Genomic DNA, 13,009 nt, shown 5'->3' with positions numbered 1-13,009 from the left:
GTGGCATTGAGCCACTACGTAAACATGCAGCCTAGAAGATGGATTCCTAATACATCCCAGACCTCTCAATTGACGTGCTTCATAGAATAGAAATAAGGTGGTACCACACGAAGGCTCAAAAAATCTTGTTTTATGGATCTGTTTAAGACTGGAAAGTCAGTTATATGCTTTTGTGTAAGAACCCTATTGCTAAGTCGTTAAAATCCAAGGGGAAACACCAAGTTGTTGAGTAAAGAATGATGTAGTTGTTGAGTGATGTAATTCAGTGATTTATAAGAGCCTGGCTCAAGAAGCAGGGGGAGGCAAAGTTTATACTCAGTCAAATGATGCTTTTCCAAAACTCACAAATTAACAGCCAGGTTCCTTTCATAGCCCAAGATCCATCTATTAATGAATACAAATTTATATTCTGACTCACATACTTTTCTATAGTTCTTTTGGGGGGGGGGGAGGTGAAGGATCTGTGCAAAAACCTGTACAGATTTTAAATTCACAGATATGTACTTGAAGGCAATATCTTAAAATATCACGAGTTATTTCAGCATTACAATGTAAAATGCATGTCTAAAACCAGTAATTATATTCTCAGGTCTGTTATGTTCTTCACATTCTTCTGTATGTTACTTTGGGAAGAGAGTCTTGCATTATGAATATTTATGACTATTTCCATATGAACTCTCCCTTTTGTAATAGCCACGTTTTTTTACTCCTTTCGTGTGCAGCATTTACTGTACTGTGGATGATTCCCAACAGATGGCAGTAACTTTACAAACATTTGAATTCAATTGTATCCTTAATATGTTGTGTTGGCATGCAAATACTGGCTTTTTAAATGAAATTCCATTGATGTAGGATATGCACTTTGGTGTACTTGTGATAGATGGCTTAGTGAAGGAAACATTCGGTATGTGATAATGAATCTGGACCCTTTTTCTTTTACAAGACAGTTTCTTGCTCTGTTCTTAGAGGATACAGCATAGACTTTGTTTATCACCATTTAATTGGAGAAAAAATTAAAAAGAGTGTGCTGGCTTTGCAGGAATGTTTCTATGTACAGCACTAAGCCTCTTCCTGTTCTCCTTCAAGAGCTGACTTTTCTTAAGATCTTCATTTCCAGAGTCTGTGGACAGGACTGGCATTTTCTTCATCCCCTCCTCTTTCCTTTAACTGAGTTCTGCAAGTTGCCCTTTCTGTCAAAGCAGATTTACAGTGACCTCATAGGTTTTTCAAGGTATGTGACATTCAAAGGTGGTTTGCTATTGCATAGCAACCATGGAATTCCTTTGTTTCCCATCCAAAGACTAACCAGGGCCAATCTTGCTTAGCTTCCAAAATCTGATGAGATCAGGGTAGCCCTGTTGACTATAAGCACTTGTTAGGAAGTTGAATAGGTGATTCCAGTTAAGATAAAGATAAAACTTCGAAACTACGGATGGACACAGTATAGGTTCAGTTCAGGTACAACCCCAAAAATTGAACTGCTTTTTTCCAGCTTGTGCACATCCCTATTCAAAACAAGCTGCACAGATCAAATTCTGATGGAAATAACAGAAGAGCTTTGATTGTAACTTTGTGTGATTGCATGATAATTTTTTCTAAATCTCCACTGAGACCCACCTTTTATATGCAATGTTGTCCAACAATAAACAACAGGTCTGAGATCTCAGGTCTCTCAGGTTGCCAAAGTTGAATGTTACTTACCACCTTTTGTCTCTTGATTGCAGTAGTGATGCATTACTGTTAAGTCTCAAAACCAATTTTGCAATGATAGACATGTCAACATCTATTTTCTTGTTATGCACACTTCCACAGCTGCTAAGAGAAGCCATGAGACCACAACAGATTATCCATATTCATGAAGAGACAAAGAACTGGCAAGGGCTCATGATTTCATGCCCTCTTGTAAACTTCCCAGTAACACTGGCTGACCAGAATGCTGATCCGGATTGGGGTGGACTTTTGAAGACATAAAACCTTATGTGAAGATCTTCTATATACCATGTTGTTAAGCTCCAGCTTTCACGGTGTGATAAGGGACCATTGGAAACAGGGTCCTCTTGGTGGTGACATATCATTTCTAGAATTCCCTTTCTCTATCCATTCTTCTGGCAGCAGAAGATTTAGGAACCAGACAAGAGTGTTGGTCAGTTAGGCATTTTGCTTACCTGAACACCGCCCGCGGCGCCACGGTGCTACGGACTAAATAAAAGAGTAAGGGCTTTAGGGGCAGGATGTGTCCGGGATGAGGAAGGGTCCGGATTGGACCCTTCCTCCGGACAGACAATCGGAGGGACCAATCGGCAGGCGTGATTGGTCCCTCCGATTTCCGCCCCGGAGCGCGCAGCACGGCTTGCAGTTGCTCCTTTGCCAGCGGCCTGACGCGGCGAGAGGCGCTTCGCACCTCTCGCCGCGTCAGGCCGCAGCCCAACGAGCAGCCGCCCTGCGCCCGGCTGCCGGGGGCTCCCTTGCCTAGCGCCCGCTGTATTCAGAACACAGCGGGCTTGAATACTAGTTAGGCTATAATCTAATTGATTGATTGGATTTTGAACTGTTTTTAATTTTGAAGACGAAGAAGAGTTGGTTGTTATATGCTGCTTTTCTCTACCCAAAGGAGTCTTGAAGTGGCTTATGGTCATCTTCCCTTTCCTCTCCCTACAACAGACGTCCTGTGTTGTAGGTGAGGCTGAGAGAGCCCTGATATTACTGCTCGGTCAGAACAGCTTTATCAGTGCCATGGCGAGCCCAAGGTCACCCAGCTGGTTGCATGTGGGGGAAGAAAGGGGAATCAAACCCCGCTCACCAGATTAGAAATCCACGCTCCTAACCACTCCACCAAGTTCTGGTATGTGTTACTTTATTGCAAGTTATGTTTTATATTGTAAACTCCCTCAAACTTATGTAAATAGACGGGGTATAAATATTTAAAACCAGTAACTGCTGGCCAGTGTGGGTAAAAAGTTCATTTGTCATTTCTTTCTGTTCATATCTAAGCAACTTGAGTGCAAGTTTCAACTTAAGGCTTTGGTTTCATTAAAGAGAACGTCTTTCTGTAATATAGAGCACAGTATTCAGAATGTAAACATCCATTTGCTTTCAGTATAAGAGGGATGCCATATTAAATCTTTATGGCAATCTGATGTCACTCTTTGTTCTTTGACAGCCATTTAAGAAAAGGCCAGTTTTGGAAACTTTTATAGGACTTTTATAAAACAAGCCATGTCCATCTTGAACACTGAAGATAGTAAACTGAAACAATAGATTTCTATTAATAGTTTACAAAAATGTTATGTGAGGGTGGGGACAGTTGAATTGTTTCCCAGCCCTTTTCTCCTTCCAGGGAGAAAATATAAAGATTTCAGTTATAGAAGGGGCCAAGGAAACTTTCACCTCAGAATCTAGTACCCATCTTATTTATATTTCTCCAGGTGAAATAAGATTTAGCACATTCCCCCCCCACACACACACTTTCTTGCTAGCCCCAGGTTGGCCACAGGACTCCACTACCAGGCCCACTGCCTTTTATTTGGGCTATGTGTGACGGTCTTCAGGATGTGGCAGGTACTAAGGGGGTGTGAGGAGGCTTTCTTGGCTGAGGCGTGAGGACATGTATAGCCTCCTCTTTCCTGTTACTTTATAGCTCTTATAATTTCTTATCCTTTTCATAGTGAGGATCAGTCTCCCTCCCCTCCTCCCTGCGCACACAATTCCATTCCTATATTCAAAAAATAATTCTACTTTGTCCATAACTTGCTGATTCTTTGCAGTTTGAGTTTCAGATTCTGAGCTATCCTTCCAAGGGTTATATTTGTTCATCATTCATAAATGATCTAACTTGGAAGTTTATAAATCAGCCTAGGCAGGGACATTTTGGCACTTATCTACAACAGATCTCTGCATTCTCAAATACGCCTTTTAGTTTTCCTATATCCCAGCTTTGCCAAATCAGAAATAACATATAAAAAGTTGTGTTTTGAGGCCTTTAAGGGAGTGGCTACATGTTTCACTTCCAGCTTTTCTAAGATTAACCTTGAAGCACTACAAAAAAATCTTCAGAAAGAGTTTGATTAGAGGCGATTGTGAGTTTTTTAAAAAATGTGTGTATCATAGGCAAGGATGACTTCATCTCTACGTCTGTTAACATCTACTTTTCCCTCTGGGCCGGTTATCTCAGAAGAGGCTGCAGAGCAAGAGAGACAGATAGGACAGACCTGAGTCTCTAGTTCTGCTTGCTCTGATACAAGTATCCAACATCCCCTGCTGCCTATGCCACTTATGATGTCCAAGTCACAAATAGGCCATCCATATGGATTTAGTAGGTGGTCCAAAACTTGAGCTTGTTGTATATGATTGTAAAATGGCACTAGTGAAGAGAGTGGGTTTGTGTAAGCCACAAACTTCTACTCGACCTAAGAAGTGACCTAAAAATATTGCAGCAGCTCAGCATATGAAGAACCATTTATGTGATGTTGATTTTTAAAAGGCTTTCTCCTTAAAACACCATTTGTCTTACGCTGCTTGCAATTAGTTATGCAATGTTTTGATTTCAGTAGGAGGCATCCTCCTGTTTTGAATTTGTAAGCAAATGCAGCTGCTGACTGTGCTCTGCAAAGCGGAATGTCCTTGAAGAAAATCCAGACAGTACTAGAGGCCAACTGACACTTGTAACCTTCAAAGATTTTGCTGATCTTTAGATCTCGAGAAAGGCTGAGAGGTCGTTGTGTTGTGTCCTTGATATTCAGGTGTTGTTTCAATTGATGTAGTTAAAATGAAATAATTTATATGTCTGAAACTGATGCATGATCTGAATTAGATACTTGAAAAAGTATGTCTGCTTTATAAAAATGTATACCCTGCTTTGTTGAAAGCAGCTTATGATAAAAACAAAAAAGTGCATGAATATTTATGTTCCTCAATTTAAAAAATTATGATTCCTCAAGAGGTGAGAGCATACAGATCCTGGGGACAACTTCTGCTGTACTGCTGGGGCAGAAGTCTGTGTGTGGCAGGGGGCTCTCTCCCAGTTCTATTCAAACCCCTGCAGATAGCTTCTGCTGCACAGCCTACTTTAAATTGGGCTGTCCAGCAGACCCCAAGCTGAACTTGTGGGAAGAGCTCACTCTGGGCTCTGCCAGATGACCCCATTTAAATCCCATATTTAAATCCAGCAGACCCCAAGCTAAGCCTGCTGAGAGAGCTGTCTCCACAAGAACAACTGCTTAGTGGATTCTGCTGCACACCCCCGTTTAAATCAGGCATCCCAACATATCCCAAGCTGTGGGTCAGTTGTTTTTAGTGGCTTTGCTGCTGTTTTCTTTCTCTGAGTGATTTTTGATGGACCTGGGGGAAAAAAACAGGATCTCCAAAAAATCCTGGATCCAGATATTCTACTGGTATTGGGATCTGGCTTTTGTGGGTGGGGGGAGTCTGAAAAAGTTCAGGTCCAATAAATCCAAACTGAAAAATACAGGGGGTGGGAATTACACATCCCCTACCCACAACTATAGCTCTGTATTCAGAGGCGCAGAAATTGGGCCTGGTCTTGTTCAGTTTTTAAATTTCTTTTTGTTAGCGAGCAGTTAATTAGGTATTTTCAGTTCTCACATACATTTCAGCCGCACACAATTATTCGATATATATGATTTTAAATATCCCTTGTTTTCTCCATTCACAGATTCCTTTTTCTCCTTTCTCTTGATAATCTCTGTTATCAAGCAATTCATCTCTAATCTGTTTTGTTCTTTCCTCTCAACGTTGAATTTATTTTCCTTAAATAATTAAATATTTGACATACGGATTTTTGCTGTTTTGCAGAATTTTAGACAGGGAAAATGAGTGATTTTGAAGATGCCAGTTCGAATTTCAGTGAGTCAGAACCTGAAGCTGAAGCAGAACCAGAGTATCCCGAAGATCCTATTTATGCCATAGCACCAACAATTAATTTCCGAGATGAAGGGTCCATTGATGTGGCATCAAGTGTTGCGTTTCAGTGCCTCGATGAGGTAGGATACACTTCAATTTTCATTTTCCTCAACAGAGTGGAGAGGATGAAGATGATAATGATCGATTCACAGTCAGATATGACTGGTAGATGGTATTCTGCAATTTGAGCTATTATTATTAGCATCATTATCATTTATTAATTGTCAGAGATTAGACTGGTAAATGGTGTTCCACAGTTTGAGATATAACCATGTTCTTGGGAGATGCAGAGGTATCTTTGCAGGACGCTTGCTGTTCTAAGCAACACTGTCTTCTGGAGCTGAGATGGTATTATTTGCTCAGTGCCCAGAATGTCCAGGTACCCCTTGAGACTCGGGCACAAAAATCACTGAATTGCCTCCCAAGGGAGATTTGTGTGTTTCTATCATTGTTTTCTACCAGTAGGTGGAGAGTTTTCTGTTTTGTTTGGGTACCTGTCTCTTCCTCTTTTATGTGTTTTGTTGATTGCATTTAAAATTGTTATGTATATTGTCTTAAAGCTTGTTTTGTTGGTTTGATAATTCACTGCCTTGGTGACTCTTGAGTTAGGTGGAAAGGCATCATCAAAATATTTTAATAATAATATATAAATAATAACTAAGAAATTGTCTAGTCCAGTCCTGATCTCACAATACTGGAATGATGAGTACATAATTTTTCAGAAGACATTTTCAGAAAGAATTGTTGCTGTGTCCCTCCTACCACCAGGATATCTCCTCAGATCTTCCAAATTACTTTTTGTAGCAGTGCAAGTGGAACAAAACTTCTGCCACTTTCCTCTCCTTTGCAGCATCCCACAGTGTTATTGAAGGTCCCATGATTCTCTGGAGAAAGATTTTGAGTGACTCCACGAGGCAGTATTGGGAAAGGAGATGGGCCTGGATATCTCTTTTGCAAATTTACTCACACACACACACACAAAATACCTTTATTGGCATAAAGCAGATTAGCAAACTTACTCCATTAATTGAAGGCTAAGGAATTGGTTTGAATGATGTCCTTCTCATCACATAAGGAGTGCTGATTGACTTTAGGCTTTGGATTTCACTGCAAAGTGCTTGAGAACAAAGAGAACTAAAGCACTTTATAAACTCTGCACTGTTCTCCTATATTACTACATTACTTGAATAAAACCTCATTGGCCTAAAGGTATCACAAGATTCAAATTTTGTCCTGCTCTTTCAGACCAAGATGGTTACCCACCTGATCCAACATTACTACTGGTATGCTGTTAACATGAGTCAAATTTTCTTTTTCATTTTTCCATTATCTCATTCCAACAAATACTTTAAACAGAATTCCTGGCAGACTTACTTTCAAGGTTTAGCAGGATAAACAACCAGAAACCCCAAATAGAATGTCCTGGAAGATATTTCGGTGTAAAAACAGAATGCTTTTTCAGATCTGTACATTCAGAGGAGAAGCTGTGGACATAACCTTGAAAACTGAGAAAGTGGAGAGGGAGAATAAAATGAACTTTTTGCTTGGTTAAACACTATAGAATACTACTGCTGCAGTAATGACAGTTCTAGCCAATGTATTGGCTCCTGTGTTTCTCAAATTGTGAGAGCAAATGCTCTGAACATTTGAGAATCAGACAGTATCATATACAAAGCATGCAAAGTTCAAGGATTCTTGAGCTTTGGAATGTTCCATGGTATCTGGGAGACTGATGATTTGAGCTGTTCCACTAAGCTGTTCTTGTATATCTTAAAGATTTAAACAGTTTGCACCAGGAAGAAAGAGAACCCTAGCAAATAAGTTAGAAAAATGACTTTGAAAGAGCAAGGGGCTGGAAATGTGTTGGGCAATTTTATACAAATAAAACTCATTTACTACAAAATCTGTGGAGGCTTTCCTCTTGTTTCTTAACCTTTCATTTTGTCCACAAAGTAAAATTGATGTGTTGTTTAATTTCTACCAGTATTTCTTCTAATAAATAAATTGTGTAAATGACTTTTGTATGTAAACATGCCAAAAGTTAAAGAGTAAAACAATGATACAAAGCATTATTCCAAGGTGAGACTGAATTACATGACAACTAAGCATGTCCAACAAAGCACTGTCAACTTTCTCTAGATTGCACTGGTAAGAACCAGTGAATTAATATGAAACACATATAAACCATATTTTAAATCCTATAAGTTTTCACTTCTTTGACAGGATGTCAGTTTACATGAAAGCTGGTAAGGTGTAATTAAAATCTGTGGTGTTTAAATCCAAATTTGAGTACTGGATGGAAGTCAGAAGGCCTCTTCTCATAGTTTGCTCTGTTTCTAACACACAAGGTGGACTTTAGTTGTGCCAGCATTCTCAGACACATTTGTGAGGTTCACAATTCAAGTCAGGTACATAAACTAAGGGCCCCATAACTTTAAAAGAGTCATGGCTCAGTGGTAGAACATCTGCTTTGCATGCAAAAGGTCCCAGGCTCAGTCCTCAGCATCTCCAGTTAATAACTCCCAGACAGTAGGTGAGGTGAAAGAACTTATCTTGAAACTCTAGAAAGGTGCTGCCAGTCTTAGACAGTCCTGACCTTGATGGACCAATAGTCTTGTTCAGTTTAAGGCAGCATCATGTGTGTTCAAAATAACAGTTTATTCATAAACCCTCTCTAAGAAAATAAATAGAATGATGTAAAAGAGGTGGTTGAGTGTGATTATTTTGTATAAAGATTATATATAATTGGGGGCCAACCTCATTGCATTCAGGAATACAATGGGCACTAGATTAGGAGGTTGGAGGGAAGAACTCTGCAGACAGCCTCCCCCTCCCCCCAGGATCCAGAAAGGCTGCAGGCAGCTGTTATGGAACTCACCCGCAGGGGCAGCTCTCACGTGGCTGGGATCTGCAGCCTCCAATCATCAGAGGGAAGTGGAAGGAGGAGGGGGTGGTTAGGGGTGGGGGATGGAAGGCAGTTGGCTGGCCGCTGGACAGACAGGCCAGCCGGTTGGAGGAGGAGGCACTCGGGGGCGGGACAGCTGCCCTGAGTGGGTGTTAAGCACTGAATAGTACGTAAGCCATGAGACATGCTCCTCCTCCAAGGCCTTACCAGAAATATATAGTGGAACAGATTTTTTTCTCTCACTTGGACACCCTGGCAATATGTAGAGAATTTGCTGCATAGTTTTATAACAATATGCTGGTCGGAGCCCACCAAGAATGTTTGTTCTTTTCAGTTGTATTATTCGCTTGATAAAAATTCCAAATTATTTGTTTGAATTAACTCTTCCAAAGTATAAAAGGGCATTTATGCTTACATCTTGCCTCCAGCAGTGTTGTTAGGATGATTTAGTGGTATTCCATACTCCAATGGACTCTGTGGATATGGTACTAACCAAACTGAATTGACTCCATATTCTTTTGAATTCTCCTGAATTTCCAGATTTGAAAGCTGAATAGGTTTTCCTTGTGCTTAAGCAGAACTCTCTCACTTTAGAAGCAAAATCTTCTTGACTACATTTTTGGCAGCTGTAATAAAATCATGTTGTAATTCTGATAGCAAATCTTAGGCTTTTCTTTTAGTGTGTGATGGTTTACTGTTTATCACTTTTGTAATAGAAACAACAATTAAGAAGGAGGCTCCAGTTAATAATGCTCTCTCTCTCTCCCTCCCTCCCTCCCTCCCTCCCTCCCTCCAGCCAGAAATCCTCTCAATTTCTAAGCTACCTGTTCTAGCTGTTAAATAAGAATGGCATGTTGACATTTAGCATTTCATGTGGAATATATGTGGTGAGTTGAATGGTCACCATTCAACTCCATCTGACTTTTCACAAGAAAGTAATAGTAATAGCCAATCTTTCCCTCTATACAAAGTGCCTTGTTTTTCTGACACAATGTATTCTTATTTAGGGGACCAGTGGAACTTTGGAAACTGGTAGAAGGAATGAATAAGGATTCCTTAGTCCTGATCCTTTTCAGCATGTTGATTATTTCCAAGATGACCTAAATCTGGCATGTTAACAATGTATAAGGGGATTGCTTCATTAATTATCTTCTTTGATTAGAATAAAATAGTACACTGAATAACTACTGGTCTGTTTAGGTGTCCTTTAAATCTTGTGATGTTGCTTTTGTAGCCACCATCCTGAAACTTTCTCAACTCATGAATATTTCCACTAAGTCAGTGTACATTTTTGGGGCCTTTCTGACAATGAAAGTTTAGATCAAACTTACAGCTCTAGTCTAGAACTGGTACAATATTGTGTCATCCCCATATAAAGGATGAGGAATGGCACTATATCTAGTAGACTGGTCTTGCAAGCAGACATGGAGGGGGGAAATGCTGATGGCATCTTCTTGCAACTGAGCTGACTTAAAGCTTCTCACATGTGTCCATGATCTAAAACTCCTCCTGCCATGAAATAAGCTTTGCTGGGGAGACCAGGTCATGCACCATAAACACATATTTGGAGTTCCAATTATCAGGGCAGGGTAACACTGTGAAGAAAATGGAATGGCAAGGGATCCTCTGTCCCACAAGTAGGAGCCATGGTACCCTTGTTTTCTATATATCTATGCTAGCAGTGGGTCCTTAAAAAATAATCTCCCAGTGATTCCGTGAGAGCTTGGATCTCAGGAAGTGGGACTCCACAAAACAGCTGAGGATCCCACCCATGAGCTGAAGACTGCTGATCTATACGTACCATCTATTAAAAGTGGCATGATTCATTGTTTTAAACTACTTTAATTTGTTTTTAACATAAACTGTCTTGAAGGCCTTGTGACCTCTATTTCCTGCTTGGAGGAAGTGATAGAACCTGACCATTCCATTGTTTTTAGATTGACCAGTTTGCATTTGTATAAAGGTGAGTGATTGGACTGACTTTTCTCTTCCTGCCTGTCTGTCCAGAGAAAGGGGGGGGGGACTCAAATCTCCATAGGAAAAATGTATTTCTTTACATCTTGAATAAAACTTCACTGGTCTTAAAGGTGCCACTGAACTCAGATATTGTTCTCTTGCTTCAGACCAACATGGGTACCTACCTGAATCTATCTTCTGAATACAATGTGTTTGCTTAATTGCCACTAAAATTCCTGTGGGTGGAGGTAAAGGCAACATCTGTCTCTCCTTTTTATGCGAATGGAATTATGGAGCTTTCATGTTGTTCCAAAAACCTTTCAACTATTTAAGATTTAGAGGTTTCCACTGTGTGTGGGTAAGCCAGAGTCTCTAGGTCTTTTCAAAGCTGTTGCTAGGTGAACACTTTTATAGCCTTAGTTGGAAGTGCAGAAGTTACATATGGTGAATACCACCCTCATAATGCATTAAAAAAGGATGACCTAGAGCTGATGTCTACAGAGCACTACTGGGATACATGTGGGGATATTAGTTGTTGAAGCTATTTCAAATTTATTGAAGATGCAGAACATGGTATTCTGTCCATAAATGTACTACCTAGCATAAGTGGAAGAGTTCTAAAATATACATTACATTTTTGTAGTTGATTCATTTAGATTAGATCTAATCCTCCTCAGTTGGGTGCCGAGCAAATTTTAGCTCGCCCGCAGAGACTTATGGATCCAACTGGATTCCTGAATGCTCTGCGGGAACCAATGTCTCCCGGCACTTCTCTCAATGGCCTGGTCAATGACTGGCATGACAGCTTGCTGACTGCTATTGATGAGATAGCTCCCCGACACCCTCTCCGCCCCCGTCTCAAGTGGGCCCCCTGGTATACCGAAGAGCTTCACAATAAGAAACGGGAACTGAGACGACTAGAACAAGTTTGGAGGAAGACTCATGACGAAGCCTTGAGAACATCTTACAGAATGCAGATGAAGGCTTATGAGATGGCGGTGAAGTCAGTAAAACGCAATTTTTACTTGGCTACCATCTCATCTGCAGACTCACGCCCAGCTCAGTTATTTAGGATAGTTTGATCTCTCATTGCTCTAGTAGAAGGGCAACCTTAGATACAGAAAGTTAACAGGAGGCCCTTTGGCCGTCTCTGAAGAAAACAATAACTTCAGACGACTCACGCTGACCAAAGTGGACAGGATGCTAGCAGCAGCGAGGCCAACCATATGCCCACTTGACCCTTGCCCATCGTGGCTTTTAAAAACAGCTGACATAAGGATAAAAGATGCCCTCCAGGAGATAATCAACTCATCTCTTACAACGGGAGAATTCCTGGAGGAATTGAAAGAGGCAGTGGTATGCCCATTGCTGAAAAAAACATCTTTAGACCTGCGAGAGACTGATAACTACCAACCCGTCTTCACATTTAGCATTTCTGGGCAAGATGGTGGAAAGGGCTGTTGCTAACCAACAAATGGCATTTCTGGAAGAAGCTTTGGTCCTGGACCGATCTCAGTCGGGCTTCCGGCCTGGCCATTGGGTAGAGACAGCACTAGTCGCCCTGACGGATGACCTCCATCGCTAGTTGGAACGAGGCGGGTTGGCGCTGCTGATACTGCTAGACCTCTCAGCAGTGTTTGACACAGTTGACCATGAGCTACTAGCTCGCTGCTGTCAGGATCAGTTCCTGTTCTCTGTCATGTTTGATTTCAGTGAACCTAAGAGACTCCATCTTTGTACTTTGTCCTTGCTAACTTTCCCATGTAACCAAAATGCTTATGACTCGGTAGTATTCCTTTGATTCCCCCCTTCTTTTGATCTCTTCATTTTCACACTGCATAGTCTCCCTGCTGTGCTACATTGTTGCTTGTGTTCCTGTAAACATCTTATCTGTTAGCCTGGGGCGCCGGCCTGACCAAGGCCGTGCTAACTCTGGCACCTTGGCAGGAAGCTTGGGAGGACACCTGGGTGAGAGAGTGACCCCCTCCCATTGGGAACGGTTTGGGTTTCAGCGGGAGAACTGTATTGATAACTGCTTGCGCTTCTGATATCGAACAGTCTTGACTTCGAATGTCAAAGTGTTCAGATCTACTTCCAAGTAAAGCTTTCTTTCTATAGAAGCCTGTTTGTGAGTTTTGTCTGCCCTTGACAGCTGCCTCATCGATGCCGGAATACGAGGGACAGCCCTTCAGTGGCTGATCTCCTTCCTTCTCTCTCAGCATATAAAAA

The 13,009-nt window shown here is 41.1% G+C and overlaps 1 protein-coding gene across 5 annotated transcripts in view; it reads left to right on the top strand.

Moving 5' to 3' along the window:
- The window catches only part of CCDC146 (coiled-coil domain containing 146), an 82,659-nt gene that overhangs the window by 736 nt on the left and 68,914 nt on the right, over positions 1 to 13,009 (top strand). For 4 of the 5 annotated variants that reach the window (XM_077338065.1, XM_077338062.1, XM_077338061.1 and 1 more), the window contains exon 2: positions 5,812 to 5,999. In XM_077338065.1, the coding sequence (XP_077194180.1) occupies positions 5,829 to 5,999 (171 nt within the window). In that variant the 5' untranslated portion in view covers positions 5,812 to 5,828. Of the gene's footprint in view, positions 1 to 1,206; positions 1,232 to 5,811; positions 6,000 to 13,009 lie in introns of those variants that run through there. The other variant, XM_077338064.1, reaches the window with a different exon arrangement.

The sequence above is a fragment of the Paroedura picta genome, chromosome 5, assembly GCF_049243985.1.
Source record: "Paroedura picta isolate Pp20150507F chromosome 5, Ppicta_v3.0, whole genome shotgun sequence".
In the NCBI taxonomy this organism is placed as follows: Eukaryota; Metazoa; Chordata; class Lepidosauria; order Squamata; family Gekkonidae; genus Paroedura; species Paroedura picta.
This window is presented reverse-complemented; position numbering and strand designations above follow the sequence as displayed.